Source organism: Sceloporus occidentalis, unplaced genomic scaffold (genome assembly GCF_023333645.1).
Source record: "Sceloporus occidentalis isolate IW3139 unplaced genomic scaffold, rSceOcc1.0.p SCAF_3, whole genome shotgun sequence".
In the NCBI taxonomy this organism is placed as follows: Eukaryota; Metazoa; Chordata; class Lepidosauria; order Squamata; family Phrynosomatidae; genus Sceloporus; species Sceloporus occidentalis.
Window position 1 is genome coordinate 79065849 of NW_028316983.1, and position 18023 is coordinate 79083871.

The following is an 18023-nucleotide window of genomic DNA, read 5'->3' on the forward strand; positions in this document are numbered from 1 at the left end:
GAGGAAATTTTGCCAGTTACTAAGCACCTGGTATTTATTGGTAGTCTCCCACTCATGATCAGATGGAATCTGGTGTCTTTAGAATATTTAGTTCCTTGCAGGGAGATAAATATCCATAGTGGACAACCTCTGTGTATAAAAAGCATTCACTAGCATCACCATTTTACACCTTAATGGAGATCCAGATTTGTTCAATAACAGCAAAAACAAAATACTTGCTTGCTTCGTGACATAAAAATGATGGGTTCAAGGGCATAGATTGGTGAGAAGCTAACCTTTATTTAGCTTAGGGGAAAAGAGGATTTCTTTCTAAACATTTAATAGGCTTCAATTATTCGTTTTATTTCTGTTAACTTTAAATTTAAAGTATAATATTTAATGAATTGGCAGAACCAGCTGCACAGTTGATGAGTTATTGTCTATAAAACCTACAGTCTAGGTGGATAAATATGATGGTGGCTCATCTGAGTGTTTAAACCAGGATCAACTACCATTTCTGAGGGTGCATGGGTCAGTAACATTAGGGGCACGCTAGTGAGCAAAATGGGCAATCTGATGAGCAAAACTGACCCCTTTCCTCCATTTTGTAATTTACTTCCTCACAGACTTTGCTGAAAGTCTGTTTTCCTTCAGCCAGGATACAGTATCAGAAGTGATACCATTTCTGGGGAAAGTACTTGGCATAGCAGACTGTGGGGGAACGGCTCCAAATTAATATAGCATTATGTGGCCTTGCCCACTCACCCCAGCCTTTTACTCCTAAATCATACCTTATACTTTCTGTAATTCCAACCCATTGAATATAAAAATGAGAGCTAGCATCCTGTTCGTGGCTTACACAGACACTAGTCCAATTTATTCCTGTGTTAAGTGATTCGTTTGTTGTTGTGGAGTTTGGAATTTTCAACCAACTTTGCATGATGACTAAACTGCCTACTTTCACCTGCTGCAGCCCTCTCAATATGACCATTCAGCTGGTTAGTGGAGAAAGAGGTGACAGTGGAAAGCCCAACTATGTTCTTATAGCAGAACACACTCAATAATGTCATCCACTGGGACCTCCAGAGGACACCCAAGAAGTCTCAGAGAATGCCTTGTCTCTATATACCTGTCCTATAGAAACATAAATGGATGCAATTCTGATACCCCAATCCTCCATTGGCCAGTAGATGCCCATGATGGGAGAAGGGCTGATAAAAGGTGGGGGTTTTTTGGGGGGGTGGGTGGAAAAGGAGAAGTAATATAGTTCCTTCATGCTACACATCTCCTGATCTCCGCTGAGTTTGAAAAGGAGCTTGAAAAAGTTATCTTTTTAAAAACTTCAGTGCCCAGTAGCCATGGCAAATGTGGAAGCTGTTGTCCTAAAACAAATTGTCCAAGTTCTGTTTTAAGAAAATGGATCTGCCACTGTTGCACCCAGGTTTGGGCCTTATCGGTGAATACAGTATTCTTGTTCTTTCAACTTTGTTTCTAACCTGTCAGTGGGAAAGATGCCAAATAGAGAAAATGTCAGGATATTCATACAGTTAGCCCCCCCCCCCCCCCATTAATCACAAAACTAAATTGCCCTACAATAAAGGAGCACTTCTGGATGAGAACTGAAGGATACACAGTCAAGAGCAAAATGGGGAAGCCTGTAAGCCCCTTCCTCTGTAGATTAATAGATGGCCATCTGGCATCTTTCCTCTATCCATCTGTTTCTAGTTTAGGAGGGGAAAGCATTATTTAAATGAAACAGGGATGCCAGTCTATTAGTATTTAGATGTTAAAAAACAGTCTTGCTTGGAAGTTTCAGGTAGACCTTGTGTAGGGTTGCCATAGCTGAGGACCTCCAAACCGGGACAAATGTAGGACAAGGTTTAAAAATGTAGGACCTTTTTTTAAAACCTTGTCCTCCTTCTCCTTCCCAGCTTGGGAGGAAGCCTCGGCCTGCTCCCAGGCCGGGAAGGAGTGTGGGGGCCGCCTGTCATTGCGCGATTGCGATGGCAAGCAGCCTCCTCCTCCTCCCCGACCGCGGAGCAGGCTCTGCGATTGCGGAGCCGCCTCCAGGGCCTGGCTGGGGGGGGAATCCCAGGTGTGGGGCCAAACCGGGGCGGGACTGTGCAGACCCGCCCCAAACCGGGAAAGTCCCGCCCCCTAGGCGGGATATGGCAAGCCTAACCTTGTGGTGATATTTGCATTTTACATGAAAGAACAAATACCCATGAAAAGATGCTACCTGGCAACTTAATACTAGCATGACACAGCTGTTTCGATTGTGTTTTTAAAACAGTCTGATTGCTCTGTTTGGCTTGGAGGAGCCCTTAGGGCTCGGCATGCACTTTCCAGGTGCTCCACAGCAGCTCCAGGAATATGAAAGAAATAAAAATTGAATGAAATTAAAGAATACTAATATATTTGTATATATACTCCTAAACACCATTAACTTGTAAGACATAGGGTAGGCCTCTTAGAGGCTCCACCATAAAAATAAGAGCTCAGTGAGTCAAAAAGATTGGGAACCTAATTTAACTAAATCTGTTTTCATTTGAATATTATTTCCTTATAAAAAATGTTAAGATATGAATAAATATGAAAGTGCAAATGAAAGTATACACACTAAACAAAATATTTTTGTTCATATATTCCCATGCATTGGGGAGGAGCTCTATGTCTGCATGTAGGTGTAAAGGGAGGTCACGAAGGTAAAACGTTTGAAAACCACTGTTCTAACCCTTTCTTCCATCCTGCTGCCTTCAATTCATGAATTATCCAATCTGGATCTAGCAAGTTGCCTGGGACCAACATATTTTCCCAAATTCTTTTTAAAAAAGAAGACAATAGAATGTTGTTTACATTCTATACTCTTTTTCAGCATGTTAAACATATACAAACAACTAACAAGTTAAAACAGAAGGTCGTTTTAACAACAGGTTTAAGACAACTAATGAGGATAGTTCTGCCTACAGGTTTTTTATTAATGTATTTATTATTTTATTTTTATGCTGCTTTTCTCCCCAAAAAGGGACCTAAGGCGGCTCACAATATAACTAGTTTTTAACTATGTTTTAAAGTAGTAAATGTTTTTAAATGACTTTTTCCCATAGTATTTGACTTATTCCAATTGATGTTACAGTGCTGTCTTCATTTATGATTGTTTTGCCTTTTAAAGCTCATACATGGGTACCAGACTTCAATATAGTTGTCTGTCTTCCTCTGATTTATCTGTCAGAGGTTTTGGTAAGCTTTCCTAGAAATAGGAGAGCCTACATCCTCCTATACAAGCTATCAAACCAAGGAATCTCTCCATCCACTTCATAGCTATTTCTTCTCTTTTCCACAGGGAACACAAACATTGTAAGCAAAGGGATCTTAGTTTACTTCCTCATCTGAGGCAGTAGCCCAAGTCTGTAAAAGCTAATGCTACTACTTCTTTCACTCAGGACCTTTTGCATACTGATACTCCAGATTAACACAGCTATATCTCTTACTTCTACAGACACTGTAAGTTTGTGATGTAAAATATTTAAAGTTGCTCCACATGAACTTGTTCAACAGGGGTACTAATTGGTTAGTAATTTTGCTAATTTCATGTTCTACCTAAACTCTTATCTGAATCAAATATTTACAAGGCATAAACCCTTATTTAATACTTTAAGTAAGTGTATGCCTAAAAATTTTGTGGAGATGTGTGTGTGTGTGTGTGTGTGTGTGTGTGTGTGTAGTGGCAACTGGTGATTTCTATGTCAGCGGAGCAGTGAATCCACTCCAGCTCCTTCAAAATTTGGACTAAAATCTGGCATGAATTCACCACCGGACTGACATGGGAGCCACCAACTATCGTCTGTTTTCAGCTAGCGAGAACTTGTGTTTGGCTAGTTAAATCTTTAATAAACTCCAGATTACTGCTTTTTTTAAAAAGTAGATAATGTTGGGGCCCCTTTCATAAGCTACAAGCTGAAATCCATCACCTTCTCTTTGTTAGCAGGTATAAGTCAGTCAATTAGCCAAAGCATGCAAGCCTAATTTGCCAGTTCTCATGTCAAGTTTATACATCTGTTTAACTAATCCGTAGAGAACTCCTGGAGACAAAATTAAATATTATTTGATGAAAACAACCTAAAATAGACCTATGCCAGCTTCCCAGAGAAGTTGGCATGGTTGTTTATTCTATTCTGTTCTGTATAATTAATTCATAAAACTAGGCAAAGGTGGAAGTGTCATATAAATAATTTTCTGCCAGAAAATAATATGAATAATATAATTTCCTGTACTTTGCACTTTCTCTCCACCATGAACTTAAAATTGAAAAAGAAATTTATTTGTTTTCCTTCTCTTCTCTGTGCCCTTCTTAATTTTAGGAACAGGTTCCAGTTCCAGTTTACCATCCGACTCCTAGCCAGACCCGTCTAGCAACACAGCTCACAGAAGAGGAACAAATTAGGATAGCGCAACGGATAGGCCTTATACAGCATCTGCCGAAAGGAGTCTACGACCCAGGAAGAGATGGTTCTGAGAAAAAAATCAGAGAGTGAGTCACATATCAGTTTTTATGGTAATTTTGCCTAGTAGCAGTTGGAGTCTATTTGACTAGTGCCCATTTGGTTCCCAACCTTTAATCCTCCAAGTGCTTTGCATTTCAGCTCCCGTAATTCCTGACTTTTGGCCAGATTGGCTGGGGCTTCTAGGAGCTGAAGTCCAAAACAAATGGAGGACAGAAAGCGGGGAGGGGGCTCAACACCACACACACATACATGCATCCTTCCATACATAAAATTGCTCCTCTGTTCTCCAAATTGTCAGGTTTTTTTCAGAAAAGAGGAAAAAAGTTTATTTATTTATTTATTTTAAAAAAATCACATCAGTTTCTCATTCCAATATACATCTCAAGCGCAGTATACCTACATACATCATAAATTTTAAAACATGTAACGTAAACTCCTAAATGTTTTTAAAATGTCTACCTGTTTACTGCTGGTTTCAGTGTTGTCACACCACAGGTGGATAAGGCGTATGTGCTTGCCTCTGATACCTCACAACACTGGGCTCTACTGTACTCCAGTGGCTGTGCTCAGAATTCCTTTACCACTCAAGTGAGGAAGAAGGTGTCAGCAAATGGTCTCTCAGTTCTTCTATATATTTTTTTCTAGGAAAGCCAGGCAGAACAGGAGACATAGATAGAACTTTCCTTCTTTTGCCTGGAATAGGTATATTAGGATCCTGAGTATGCCTGATTTGCATGCAGAGTCCAGAGTCATAAGGCAGACAGGAAAGATGCCTAGAACCAGTGAGCTGCAACAATTTGGTTTGTTCCAGGGTGGCTGAACAGGAGAAGAGGGGGGTGGACATTGCTCTCTGCCAGTCTTAATGATAAATCACCCCTCACTTCCTCTAAGAGATTGGTGTCATAGACTTGAAAATCTTGTTGAACAAACAGTTTTTTATTCCCAGATGTTTTCTGATATTATGGGAAGTTTCAGCCAAGATTTTTATGGTGCAAGTACAGTGCCTCATTCTCAGAAAGGAAATTCTGGATGGCCACATCTTCTCCTTTCCCTGTATTCCCACCACTTTTGGGGTGGGGTTCTTAGCAGAGTATCCATTGAGCAGGAATAGGTTGAATAGCAATTTTACTTGATAGCGCTATGAACTCCAGATCAGTGGTTTCGAAACTTTGGTTCTCCAGATATTTTGGACCTCAGCTCCCAGAATTCCTAGGTATTGTATCAACCTAGCTAGAATATCTGGGACTTGAAGTCTAAAATACTTTGAGGACCAAAGTTTGGGAACCACTGCACTAGGGGCTGACCGTTTGAAAGCACGCTTACTATCACGTTTATACCTGCCATTCCATTTTTCTCACCTGATGCTTTCTCATCATCTTTTGCCCAAACAGCTTATCTTACATTTTTGCCCTATGCTATTGAGTGACCTTGGGCACATCACATTCTCTCTGCCTCAGAGGATGGCAGTGGCAAACATCCTCTGATGAAACTTGCCAAGAAAGCCCTGTGATTGGGTTGCCATAAGTTGGAAACGACTTTAATGCACACAACAAAATACTATGGAAGATTTCTTTCTGCAGCCCACCATTCTGAAACTGTCTGTTGCCACTGCAGCAGGAAGGATGATTATCCACAAAATATCCTCAAAATAGTAACATCTTTATTGAGCCAACCAAAATGCATATTACATATGTTGCAAGCAATGTGCATTTTGGTTAGCCCAATAAAGGTATCACTGTTTTGTGAATTTTGGATGATACTGACTCCTAATGGCTCATGAATATGTAAGCGTACTCAAAAGCCAACATCCCTAAAACAAACAATAAACCAAAAAATATTAAAAAACTGTTTGAATTCAAAATAATATATAATCTGAAAAATATAAAATAAAGGGAGTGTTTTGTCAGCTGTGATGTAACTTCTATTACAGTATCTTAATGATAATATACAAGTTATATTACAACATAGTCCTGTCATTCATATGTACTCATAAGTGCAATGAAGCTTTATCACATGTAACTGCACAGAATGATTGCCTTAATAAATTATATTATGGTAAATATAAATAAATAATATTAACTGGAACATTTATGGAATCATTTCTGAGTTTTACATTCATTTAAATTAACTAGTGTATACTTGTAGCAGAATATTCTACAGTACCACCAGAATTCTACCAGTATTGGGAGTTCAGTATTTCTCTTCGTGCTTTCATGGAAGTTGGACCACTTGTCGATTAATAATTCAGTTGAGTTCAGATTTTCTCCATTTTCTTTTCCTTTTCCCTTCTAGATGTGTGATCTGTATGATGGACTTTGTTTATGGGGACCCTATCAGATTCCTGCCATGCATGCATATTTACCATCTGGACTGTATAGATGACTGGTTGATGAGATCTTTCACATGTCCTTCCTGCATGGAGCCAGTTGATGCAGCATTATTGTCATCCTACGAGACTAACTGAGCCAGAACCTCTCTTCTGATCTGGAAAACATCCAGCTTGATGGGTTTTGTCCTTTGTCATTCTGCCCAAAGAATCAGAGATTAGGAAATAAAATCATGCACAATAAAAGCTTGTTTCCTAACAATTGAAGAAGAAAAAATCCTGAATAGTTGCAGGTATTGACAGAGGGAGAGAGGAAGAAATATGTTTTAGGGATTATAGAAATAATAGGGTGTTATTTTTTGTAAGGCCTTGATCCAGTGCTTAAAATAGGTAAGTACTAGTAGATGTTAAAGACACAGTTGGTGGACTCAAACCACCAGGAAGATATTTTGTTAAGCATCAATGAAATGAATTAGAGTGCTACCAGGAGGAAAAAGGCATAGTGATACAAAGTGCTCAGCTATGCACACTATAAAGGAAAAGAAAAAGATGTTGAGGTATCCTTTCTCCTAAAGAAGGTGCAATCTTTGTCTGGTTTGCTTCACAAGTTTCCTGGTATTTCCTGGGTCAATGCTCTACTTACAAAAACAACAACAACATTTTATAACACTGGCACAAAAATAGTTTTAAGCTTGTTTGCACAGTTCTTTTTTATCCATGAGAAATGGAATCCATTTTGCCTTAGGTCTTTTTAAATAGTGTATTCTTATGTTTGGGCTGGCTCAATGCTTGAAAACAAGTTTATTTATAACCTGTTATAAAAGTGCTATATTTTGTTTGCAGTCAGGATTATGTGGACTTCAAAAAAGATCTCCTAGTTTATAAGCAAACTTGAGATGCACTATCTCTTTTCTATGTGACATTTTAATGTGAGGGTATTAAATAAATCAGAAAGCAAAACAGTGTTTAACTTTCTAGATTTCTCTTCTACCACTTCCTTTCTGCCTAAATAGCTTGCAAGAATCAAATATATCCAAATTGATTTTACATTTATCAAGTTAAAATGAAGCAGGATACAGATGAAGACAAGATAAAGATTACTTATCACAAACACACAAAATTAGTTTTTAATTCCTTCTTGGGCCATATAAAAAAGGATACTGCATCTCTCATTCTTGTAGTTCCTAGTTTCTCAAGACCACACTGTATCTCAGTCTGTATTAAATGTATGTTTTGTATTCTGCTGGCTGGTATAACAGTCTATAAGGCAGATGTGAAAATCTATATTTTATGTTTTGTACAAAAACGTAAAATTCGTATTTGGCACAGAACTGCATAGGAGTGATCAAGCAAGTTATCTGCAGCTGGTGAAGGCTGTTCCAAGTATGTAAATTTTTTGAAACTAAAAAAAGTACTTGGTAGACAGTCATACAAAGAAAGTGTAGTTGTAAAGAAATATTTTTTTATCCTTTTAGCATGTGGGTTTTTGTCTTCTTAAATGTTCTTTAATGTAACTTTTATACATTTGACTTAAAGCCAATAAATTGCAAAGTCTTTTTAGTTTAGCATGAGATGCAGGCTCTAGTTAACTGCAGTATACTGTACTGAGGACTGTTTTTGGTTGATTACATGATTCTAAGAAATGTATTTAAACAAACTACTCCACTGAAGACTGTATGCTTAACAGTATAGAGCAATGACATGTCAGTAATTTCTGCAAGATTACTTAGTAGTATGCAAAAACCTGCATAATGTCTTATTTATTATCCTGCAGAAAAAGGCACTGTAGATTATCATTAAAATGCCTCAATGCATATCTCAGTATGTATGCCAGTGTATACACACAAATCTTATGAAAACAGGCTTTCTCTTTCATTTTAATGGACAGGACAGACTGAGCGTGCTAAAAGGTATTCCAGTATACCTGGAATAGGTATAATTTCAATATACCTGGAATAGATCACTGAATTGGGGTGAGACAGTTAACCATGAACTCCAGATCAGTTCCCACGGAGGTCACAGCTGTTACAGTCAAAAGGGTGCATTGATTGCAGTAGAAAACAGTTTAAAGCAAGTAGTTTTAGGATTATTTACATTTCTGCAAGAAACCCTTCACAGTTCCCCAACCCTTAATTCTTTTGTTCTCAGTTGCAGGAAGTAAATTTGATTAAGAAATGAAGTTGTGCAATATTTTAATAGTAAACCATACTATCTTACCATTCCATGTGTTGTTTTCCATAAATGTTGATGTCTATCTTGTCAAGTATTGCCAGACATTCTTCTGTTTTACCTTGGATTGTTAAACTGGCAAATGAACAATTTTTAAACACCTTTTTCATGTTCATTGTTGTTTCTTCCAAGGCACACAAACTGAAGGGGAGGAAAGTGCTATGACAAAGTATGTTGTTAGTTTGTAGAGTTTTTAGGCTGTTTTTATAGATTATCCTTTGAACTTCCTATTTTTATTAAATTATTTAATAAAATACAAAGGACTAGCCCTAGAAGAAACTTTCAGAAGAAAAAAACTACTTGTAAATGTTCTTGAGCCTACCAATTGGTGTTTCACATTGGCTGCATTATGCCCTCTAGTTCTAAAATTTAAACCAAATTTTAATAAAAAGGTTTCAAAACTCACTTCATAACAAAGCTACATACTCTGTTGTTGACATTTACATATTTTCACTGCAATGACAGATTATTGGATAAAATCAGATTATCTTATTCACTAGTATGGTGCATGTATACGTGGCTTCAAGTCACCTGTCAATTTATGGTGACCTCAAATTTCAGAGGGTCTTTTGGGTAGGGAATATTCAGAGATGGTTTGCCATTGCCTTCTGAAGTATAGCCAACAATGCCTGGTATGTATTTGGAGCTTTCTGTGTATTCTGCCAAACATGGTAGGAAACAACAAATTCTTCTGTACTTAATGCTTCATCATGTAAGTTTATTCATTTGGGCTGACCTCTTTCAGAAAGTGAAGTCGAAGGCTTTCATGGCTGGCATCCATAGTTTTTTGTGGGTTTTTTGGGCTATGTGGCCATGTTCTCTCCTAGAACATGGCCACATAGCCCAAAAAAAACCCACAAAAAACTCTTTCAGAAAGTTTTCAATTTTCTTCAAAATTTTAATCACTGTTGGGTGTGCCCACTTTCCATTATTGATTATTGCTGGACAAGCAAGAGCGAAAGGTACACCCGTTGTGACTGTATCAATTAGACTGTGGATCCCACCAGCAGAAATCCCATCCCTACAGGAGCCCTGCTTTTATTTTCCAATTCCTAGAGTTGTTAAAATCTGGGATGGATGTGAAGTAGCATCAGGGACCTGGCTCTAAAAGGATGTACTGACTTGCAGTTTGGGTGTCCCACACATGATGTAAACAAAGGCAGTAAGGCAGCTGGATGGAACAATTGTGTTTCATTGTCTTCACTGTAAAGACGTTCCTGGGGAACTTCCTCTCCTTGCAGAATCTGCTGTGCTATTTCAGGCCTTCAGAAGCCCTGCTTTTATTTATGGCTTCATCCAATAAATATTTACCTGTAATTCCCCAAAGATTCAGCAATGACATTTTCTTTGATTGAGCTAAAGAACCAGTCAATAAGATATTTTAAAGAGAAAAAAGACATGTTACATACCTCAAGTTGAACCAAACTATTTAATGTTATGACCAATAAACAAAGATCAAAGGGAGTTATGTTCTCAGAGGCATTACATGTATGTCTATTCAGCATCTAGTCAGAATATTCTGCATCCAGTCAATAGTCTTCAGTGCAAGTATTTTTTCTAGCAGAACTGACACACCTCCCCAGGCTTAGGTTTCTCTACAGTCCATATTCTCTGAAACTGAATACATTTTAAATAATTGACCTCAATTTTTGCAAGAAAAGTACCAATTCTTATTCAGGAAAGTGTTGCCTGGTTTACAAGAACCAGAAGCTGTACTGGACCAGACAAACACCTGAATCAGCAGTCCCGGAACATTCCTGGTTAACCTTAGATTGGAAAGATAAATCCCATGTGCTATATGTTTCCTTTCGCTACAGACACTTGAAAGGTGAAACATGAGATAGTACAGACCATTTGTCATACACAGCAGCTGGGTTTGAGGAAGACCTACTGGTGCAACACTCACTTGTGGTTGCTCATTCGGCTCTGTGGAATATAATTGGGTAAATGGCACCCAGTTGATCTGAAATATCTGGATGGAGAAAAAGCAACTTCTTGCCAGAATGCTTACAGAACACGTGAAAGAATCACAATAGTGTTATGTACGCTGCAATCCAGAATACTGTAATTAATGCTGCGGAAACACCAGGTGCCCTTTTGTATTACAATACAGTGATAGCGCTATGATTCCACTTTAACTGCCACAATAGTGTCCTATAGAATTCTAAGGTTTTCAGTTTGGTGAGGCACTAAAGGAGCTCTCTGGTTGGGAATTCTGGATTCCCCTCCCTAAACTGCAAAGCCCAAGATTTCATAGGATGTTGCCACAGCAGTTAAAACTGAATCGCAGAACTGTAATTGTGTAGTGTGAAAGAGCCTGTTCTAGAGGAAAGGAAATGCTCCAGAGAAGATATATGGGCAGGTCACATGAGAAGAACAAAAATGTCCAGGTGTTACAGAAGGGCTGCAGAAGTACTCTTACTGACAAAAACCACCTCGTCTGTGGAAGGATACGGCTGGATCTTGGATTTTGCTCTGTAAAATATCTTGTAAACATTCACAATACACACAACATAATCTAACTCATATCATTATCAGAAAAATAAAATTAATAGTCATTGAAAAGATCCAATTCTTTTCATATTGTCTAATATGGCTTTTCTTCCAGAAAAAGATTCAGGTTTAATTTCTTTTTTGGGGGGTGGGGAGTAGGGGTGGGGGGGTAGTCCACAACACATGCCTCACTGTAACAAGGCACCAGCATCATGCTGCTAAATAATTTCTCTATTATCAGTATATTAGCATATTCAGGGGTAGCTGTGTTGGTCATATTACAAATTATAATAACATTCAAAATCCACAAAACAGTGATACCTTTATTCGACCTACCAAAATGTAAAAAAATGAAGCAATCTTTGGAAGCTCCACTGACTTCTTCATCAGACAAAGGTGTTAAAAATCATACAAGACGTTTTTAAAAAATATGATGTTAGTCAATGCATTTTGTCACGATGTTGTTGGTGTGGTTCTGTGTTGAGATGGTGTGGGGAGATCTATGCAAGCAGGCCTCTCTTCCTTCTTGCAGTGTGGCACTAGGAATAAAGCATCCCAGAGGCCAGGAGAAAAAGTGTGGTATCTTCACATATTGTATATTTTGGTTGGTCACATAAAGATATCACTGTTTTGTGGATTTTGGATTTTATTGTACTTTGCAAAATGGCTAACATGGCTACCCTTGAATATGTTTCCTGAATGTGAAGATACTGCATTTTATCTGGTACATGGGAACCTAAAGAGGGAATGGACTGGAACTTTACTATTTGCATTTCTACCTCCAACAAAGATAAAGCATTTCCCCCAAAAAACAGGGACTTCATTGGACATATTTTACCATATAAGCACCTAACATTTTCCTAATGCAAAAGCATGGAGGCCTGTCTTGAGAGATTCATGTTCTCTGCCTAACAAAGGTGGTTGTGACTTCGAAGAACAGAGACACCTTGGATCTCAGAGGAAGTACTTTTTTGTATTGCTAAGAGAATTTTATCTCCTGGACCCCAGCACCACATGGCCAAAAGGGGGAGGGCCCTGCCTGAATAGATATCCCTCCACAACATCTCAACACAGAACAACTCGGCAACAACACCTTGACAAAACTGTGACCAATGTCATTTTTTCTTCCTGTATGATTTTTAACACCTTTGCCTGATGAAGAAGCCAGTGAAACTGTGAAAGCTTGTATCATGTCTTTTGTGCATTTTGATTGTCTGAATAAAGGCATTACTGTTTTGAGTATTTTGTTAGCCTCTTCAGTATTAACAGAAACCTGGCAGAAGAGAGAAACAGAAAATACCTACAGATACGGACTAACATAATGACCAAAAAGGGAGAAGGGAGAGAGAGAGATGGCTGGAAGTCTATTTCTGGCTTTGAAAACTTTTTAAAATATTAAATAAAGCAGAAGGTCCTTGCAACCTATTTAAAAGTGATGTCACTGCTTACTGAGGCTTCTGGGGCATTTGAAGGGATCCAAAGCTGCAAATACAGCCTTGTAGGATTGCATGTGGCTCCACTTTACCCACTCCTGATTTCAAACAATACTACATTGTGATATTTTTAAAAACTCTAAAGGATGTAATTTGGTCCTTCATTATCAGAAAGATGAATGCCAAACTTGAAAGACTAAAAAAAAAAGTCTCATCATCTTTTTAAACATACAGTTGACATTCACAACCAAAACTGATCTGGTACAATTACTAGTCTTTGCTAATTTAGGATGGAATCCTGTGGATATATTATACTACTATAACAGTCCATTACACTAATTGCTACAGCGGCTGTTAAGTTAGTGATAACTACCATCTGTTATTGAAGGGAGAGTCAACACATAGGAAATACACAGTGATTCAATGGATTTAGTCTAGCTAGGTGTAACAACATCATTTAGGCTATTGTCTCCACACTCATGGAAAGAGCAAGATAAGAAGGCTTCTGGCATTGAGCTGACTATTCCTCCAGTGTACAGCTTTCTGGGTGAGGTCCTTGATGTTCTGATGTTCTGAGAAGGTTGGCTTGACTATCACCAGTGCCACGGGACAGACAACTGTCCAGGACATGTCCCCCAGAGCACTTTGTCTCCAAGGACCTTGCCCCTACCCCCTGAAGCTATGCATGGAAAGAATAGACTGGAAGCCAATGGTCTTCTCTTCCTGTTCTCAGTTATATCTCCCTCCTTCCCTCACTGCAGCTTCACTCATGATCCTTAGATTCTGGCTGCCACATCTATCACCTCTATCTCTGCTGGCATGATCACACTGGTGGAGGAATTCAAGAGGATCTTGGCTCAAACAGGTATGTAGAATTTAACAAAAAAAATTACAAATGAAAGCCAAGCTCTGAGATATAACCTAAGGGAAAGAAGTAACAATTTTTAGTGATAATTCCTCCATATTGTAAAATTAAACATATATAGTGCTAAATGTAACAAATGAAAAACATCTCATAGTATTGCCAGTAAGGTCTTCTTGTGAAGAACTCAGTGTAAAACAAGATCACTTTTTAAAAACCAACATTATAAAACTACAGTTTCTACTGAATGAACACCATTTTCTGGGGAGGATTTGGCTTGGTGCAAAGCAGCTTGAATTCTGAAGTGTGTTCTTGTTTCCATAGAATAATTCTTGTAATTTTGCCTGAAACAAAACAGACAGTTTGTGAAAGACCTATAGCAGATTTCTCATTGCCTTTATATTGCTGTGCTTAACAGAATAATTTTTAGGAAGGGGGGGGGGGTTCTTCCCAAATTCTTTTCTTGCTTCCTCTAAAACCAAGACACGGTTAGAACAATGCAGCTCTTTGTTTATCTATTTGTAGTTTCAATACTCAGCATTTATCAGTGTAAAAGTATTCTTAAGAAATAATTCTTTGACAAACACCAAGCCCATAATAGATTTCAACAGAGCAATCTTACATATCTCTTCTTAGAAAGAGGTCCCACTAGGCTCACTATTCCCTATTCCCAAGTAAGTGGATTTAAACAAGTGTAGTCCAGCAGTGCAATCCTAAGCATATCTACTCAGAAATAAGTCCCAATAAGACTGCCAACTTGATCATTTCAGTTGGTCTCAAAAGGTGCTACAAGATCTCTCTACATACTCATTCTACAGACTATATCTTTGAATTCTGTACTTTCAAGTGGCATTTACCCATAATTGCAACAAAGTCTAAAACTTTGCATTTATGAAAGCAGTCTCATGTTCTGTCATAGTTCCAAATAAGAAAATCTAAAATCTAAAATATCCTCCCTCACTCCAGGAATGCAGAATAAAGCAAGAAAGTATGTGGGAGCAGTAATAAAAACAAAAACCCACAAGTATTTTTACTGAACACGAAATTGTCCTAACAACATATGAAGCTATCTTGTACTGATTAATAGCCTTAGTCCACCTAGTCCAGTATTGTTTATTCTGACTGGCTGCAACTCATTGGGATCTCAGGTAGAGTTTTCTTATTTCTTTACATATTAAAAGGTAAGTATGGTCAGCTTTGGTCTCTACAGGGAGGGAAGATGTGCAGCTCTGTGTACGCTGCCAAGGCATAATGAGACTTCTTTGGTTGCAGTGCAGTGAAGTTGTCTCCTCTGCTGTGGCTATTATGTGGAATGCCTTCCCATGTAACTGGGCCCTAAAACAAACTAGAAACCAGTGTCATTGGTATCTTATGAGCTACAAATTAGCAGGTAATCAATTATATTTTCCACTAGCTGACATTCTTGCTTCATTCAGTGCACCTGACACCCAGGACCCAAATCTTTTTGGTAGACCCAACTAGAGTAGAACCACTGAAGTAATGAAATTTTAAGTAAATGTTAATAACGAGCCTCCATTGATTCAGTGGGTCTACTCTAACTGAGACTAGATTTAGGACCTGTTGAAACATGAAGGCTACACATTCAGAACTCCCAGTTTGAACACTGTGTATATATGGAGTTCCAAAGCTTTGCTAAGGTCACAGCACAAAACAAAGTGTTCATACACTAAACAAGATAATGGACCATTATAGAGTCCAATAGTTTGTACTATAGATTATGGAACTGTATCCTCTGTGATAAGCTTGGGAGAATGCTTTATTTCTTCTTTACAAAAACACAGACAAGTAGAAATTTTCTAATTATCTCATTCAAATGTTTAGTGGCTTAATCAGGAAATGTCCCTAATGTGTAGCCTATCCCATACTGAAGGAGAACATTCAGAAAGTCCTGCCTCTGTTTAAAAATAATGTTAAGTACTGAAGTTGATACTACATTTACTGGTTTCATTAATATAATGGGTCTTGTTTCTTATTGAGTGGTTTTACCATTGCAGCCCGGATAGCCTGTGGGACTAAGTGCAAAGTAAATATCCATAAGATTGCACTGAGGAACAAAGAGAATATTCCTGAGAAAGGAAGTTATAGCAAAGTAATAACAGAATGATAGCATTAATTAGGCCCAACCTATTTTAAATTAAGTCTTTGTTGGGACACCATATAAAGGCTCTCCAAATACCCTTTCGCCAAGTGGTATGAACATCTAACATGAAGGTCAACAGTTCTTACTGCACATGGCACCTGGTCTATGCAGTACAGGAGAATCCCTATGCTGTTGCAGACCTGGTTGTCACTCAAAGCAGGAGACTGTGGGAGACTGCAAACCATCATCTATCAAAACCTAGGGGATGTGTGAATTCCAGTTAAAGGGCAAGTGAGTTTGAAAGGGCTTGCTCCCTTTGAACTGGGCTGCTCTTCCAATTTGGGCAAAATGCTTGCATACTTTAAAACCACCATTTTACATCTACTCTGCAAGAACAAATGGGTGCATCAACAGGCTTACTTTGCTCTCTCCAAAATCTTTATAGCTTCTTCGTTTTTGTCTTGGTCCAGATATAATAAAGCAAGTTCAAGCAGGGCATTTGGAATTAAGTAATGATCATATTTGATCTTCTTTTCACTGTAGGTTAAAGAAGAAATAGTAATGCAAGTGCAATGAACAACAGCTCTAAATGCGATGAAAGAGCTAATTAGAGGCTGACAAGAACAAATTCAATTTGTGTCAATGTATCCTAGGCTGTTCAACAGTCTATTTTCTGGCACAAAAAAAAAACCATCCTGTAGTACATCACTTGAGCTTCAGACTCCTCTCTTGAACACAACATCCAAAACATTGACAGACAAAGCCATGTTCTAGGCCCGGGCTAGCTAGACGTGCTGTTTTTTTTTTTTTTGGGGGGGGGGAGGGAGGAGTCAGTAGAGAAACCTACTGTCTACTGTTTTTGTGGGGTTTTTGGGCTAGATAGCCATGTTCTAGAAGAGTTTCTTCCTGACATTTTGCCAGCATCTGTGGCTGGCATCTTCAGAAAATGCTTGCCTGGAAAGGAGTTGGGTATATATATTGTGTGACCTGGAAAGGCAGGAGTGATTTGCATGTGTATTGTTTTGTTGCTAATGGCAGGCCTCAGGGTGGGTGGGTCTGCAAAAGAGGATTAGTGTCTGCTTGATTAGTGCTCATTGTCTGCTGGGGGATTTCTTATTTGCATTTGTTGAGTCTTTATCTTGTTATTTTTCATGACTGGTAGCCAAACCTTGTTTACTTTAAGGGTTTCCTCTTTTCTGTTGAAATTGTGCAGGTGTTTGTGGATGTCAATGGCTTCCCTGTGCATCCTGACATGGTAGTGGTTGGCATGGTCCAGAATTTCAGTGGTTTCAAACTGTATTTTATGGCCAAGATGGTTTGTGGCATGTTCTGCTACTGCTGATTTTTCTGGATAGCCCAGTCTGCAATGTCCCTTGTGTTCCTCGATTCTTGTTTGCACACTGCATTTGGTGGTCCCTATGTAGACTTGTCTGCAGCTGCATGGAATGCAGTAAACTCCTGCAGCTGTGAGAGGGTCTCTCTGGTCCTTGGCTGAGTGAAGCATTTGCTGGATTTTCTTCGTAGGTTTGTAAACCATTTGAAGGTTGTGCTTCCTCACCACTTTGCATATTCTGTCTGTGACTCCTTTGATGTATGGTAAAAATACCTTCCCTTTGAGTGGCTGCTTGTCTTCACTCCTCTGGGTTTTCCTGGGCCTGGCAGTCCACCTGATGTCTGAGCTGGAATAACCATTACCCTGTAGAGCCCGGTCTGCTCCTCCTTCCCTTATGTGTGAACATGTGCTTTCAAGTCACCTGTCAACTTATGGTGACCCCATGAATTTCATAGGGTTTTCTCAGGCAAGAAATACTCAGAGGTGGTTTGTCATTCCCTTCCTTTGAAACTCAGCTTACAATACCTGTTATTCTACTAACCAGGACTGATCCTGCCTAGCTTCAAGATCAGACAGGATCTGGTGCCTTCAGGATAGTACTTTAGGAATTTAACATTTAAATTTGAGCGTATTATATTTGGTAGGAATTCCAGATTGGTCAGGACTGTAGAGTAAGGGAGATCCCACATTCAAATACTAGCCAAGCACTCTGATTTAAATATTATGTTCTATGAATGGTAGATGGCATCTGCAGGGAAAATT

At 38.7% G+C, this 18023-nt stretch overlaps 2 protein-coding genes across 8 annotated transcripts in view; one reads left to right on the forward strand and one right to left on the reverse strand.

The window, feature by feature from the left end:
- The window catches only part of RNF11 (ring finger protein 11), a 32900-nt gene extending 23758 nt beyond the window's left edge, over positions 1–9142 (forward strand). For all 7 annotated transcript variants that reach the window (XM_089515118.1, XM_089515113.1, XM_089515112.1 and 4 more), the window contains 2 exons: positions 4341–4510; positions 6777–9142. In XM_089515118.1, the coding sequence (XP_089371244.1) occupies positions 4341–4510; positions 6777–6948 (342 nt within the window). In that variant the 3' untranslated portion in view covers positions 6949–9142. The remainder of the gene's footprint in view (positions 1–4340; positions 4511–6776) is intronic.
- A 4123-nt stretch (positions 9143–13265) lies between these two features.
- TTC39A (tetratricopeptide repeat domain 39A) overlaps positions 13266–18023 on the reverse strand; it is a 57623-nt gene continuing 52865 nt past the window's right edge. Inside the window, exons 15-16 of the mRNA XM_089515119.1 lie at positions 16349–16465; positions 13266–14171 (exon numbers count right to left, since the gene is read on the reverse strand). Coding sequence (XP_089371245.1) covers positions 14051–14171; positions 16349–16465 — 238 coding nt within the window. The 3' untranslated portion in view covers positions 13266–14050. The remainder of the gene's footprint in view (positions 14172–16348; positions 16466–18023) is intronic.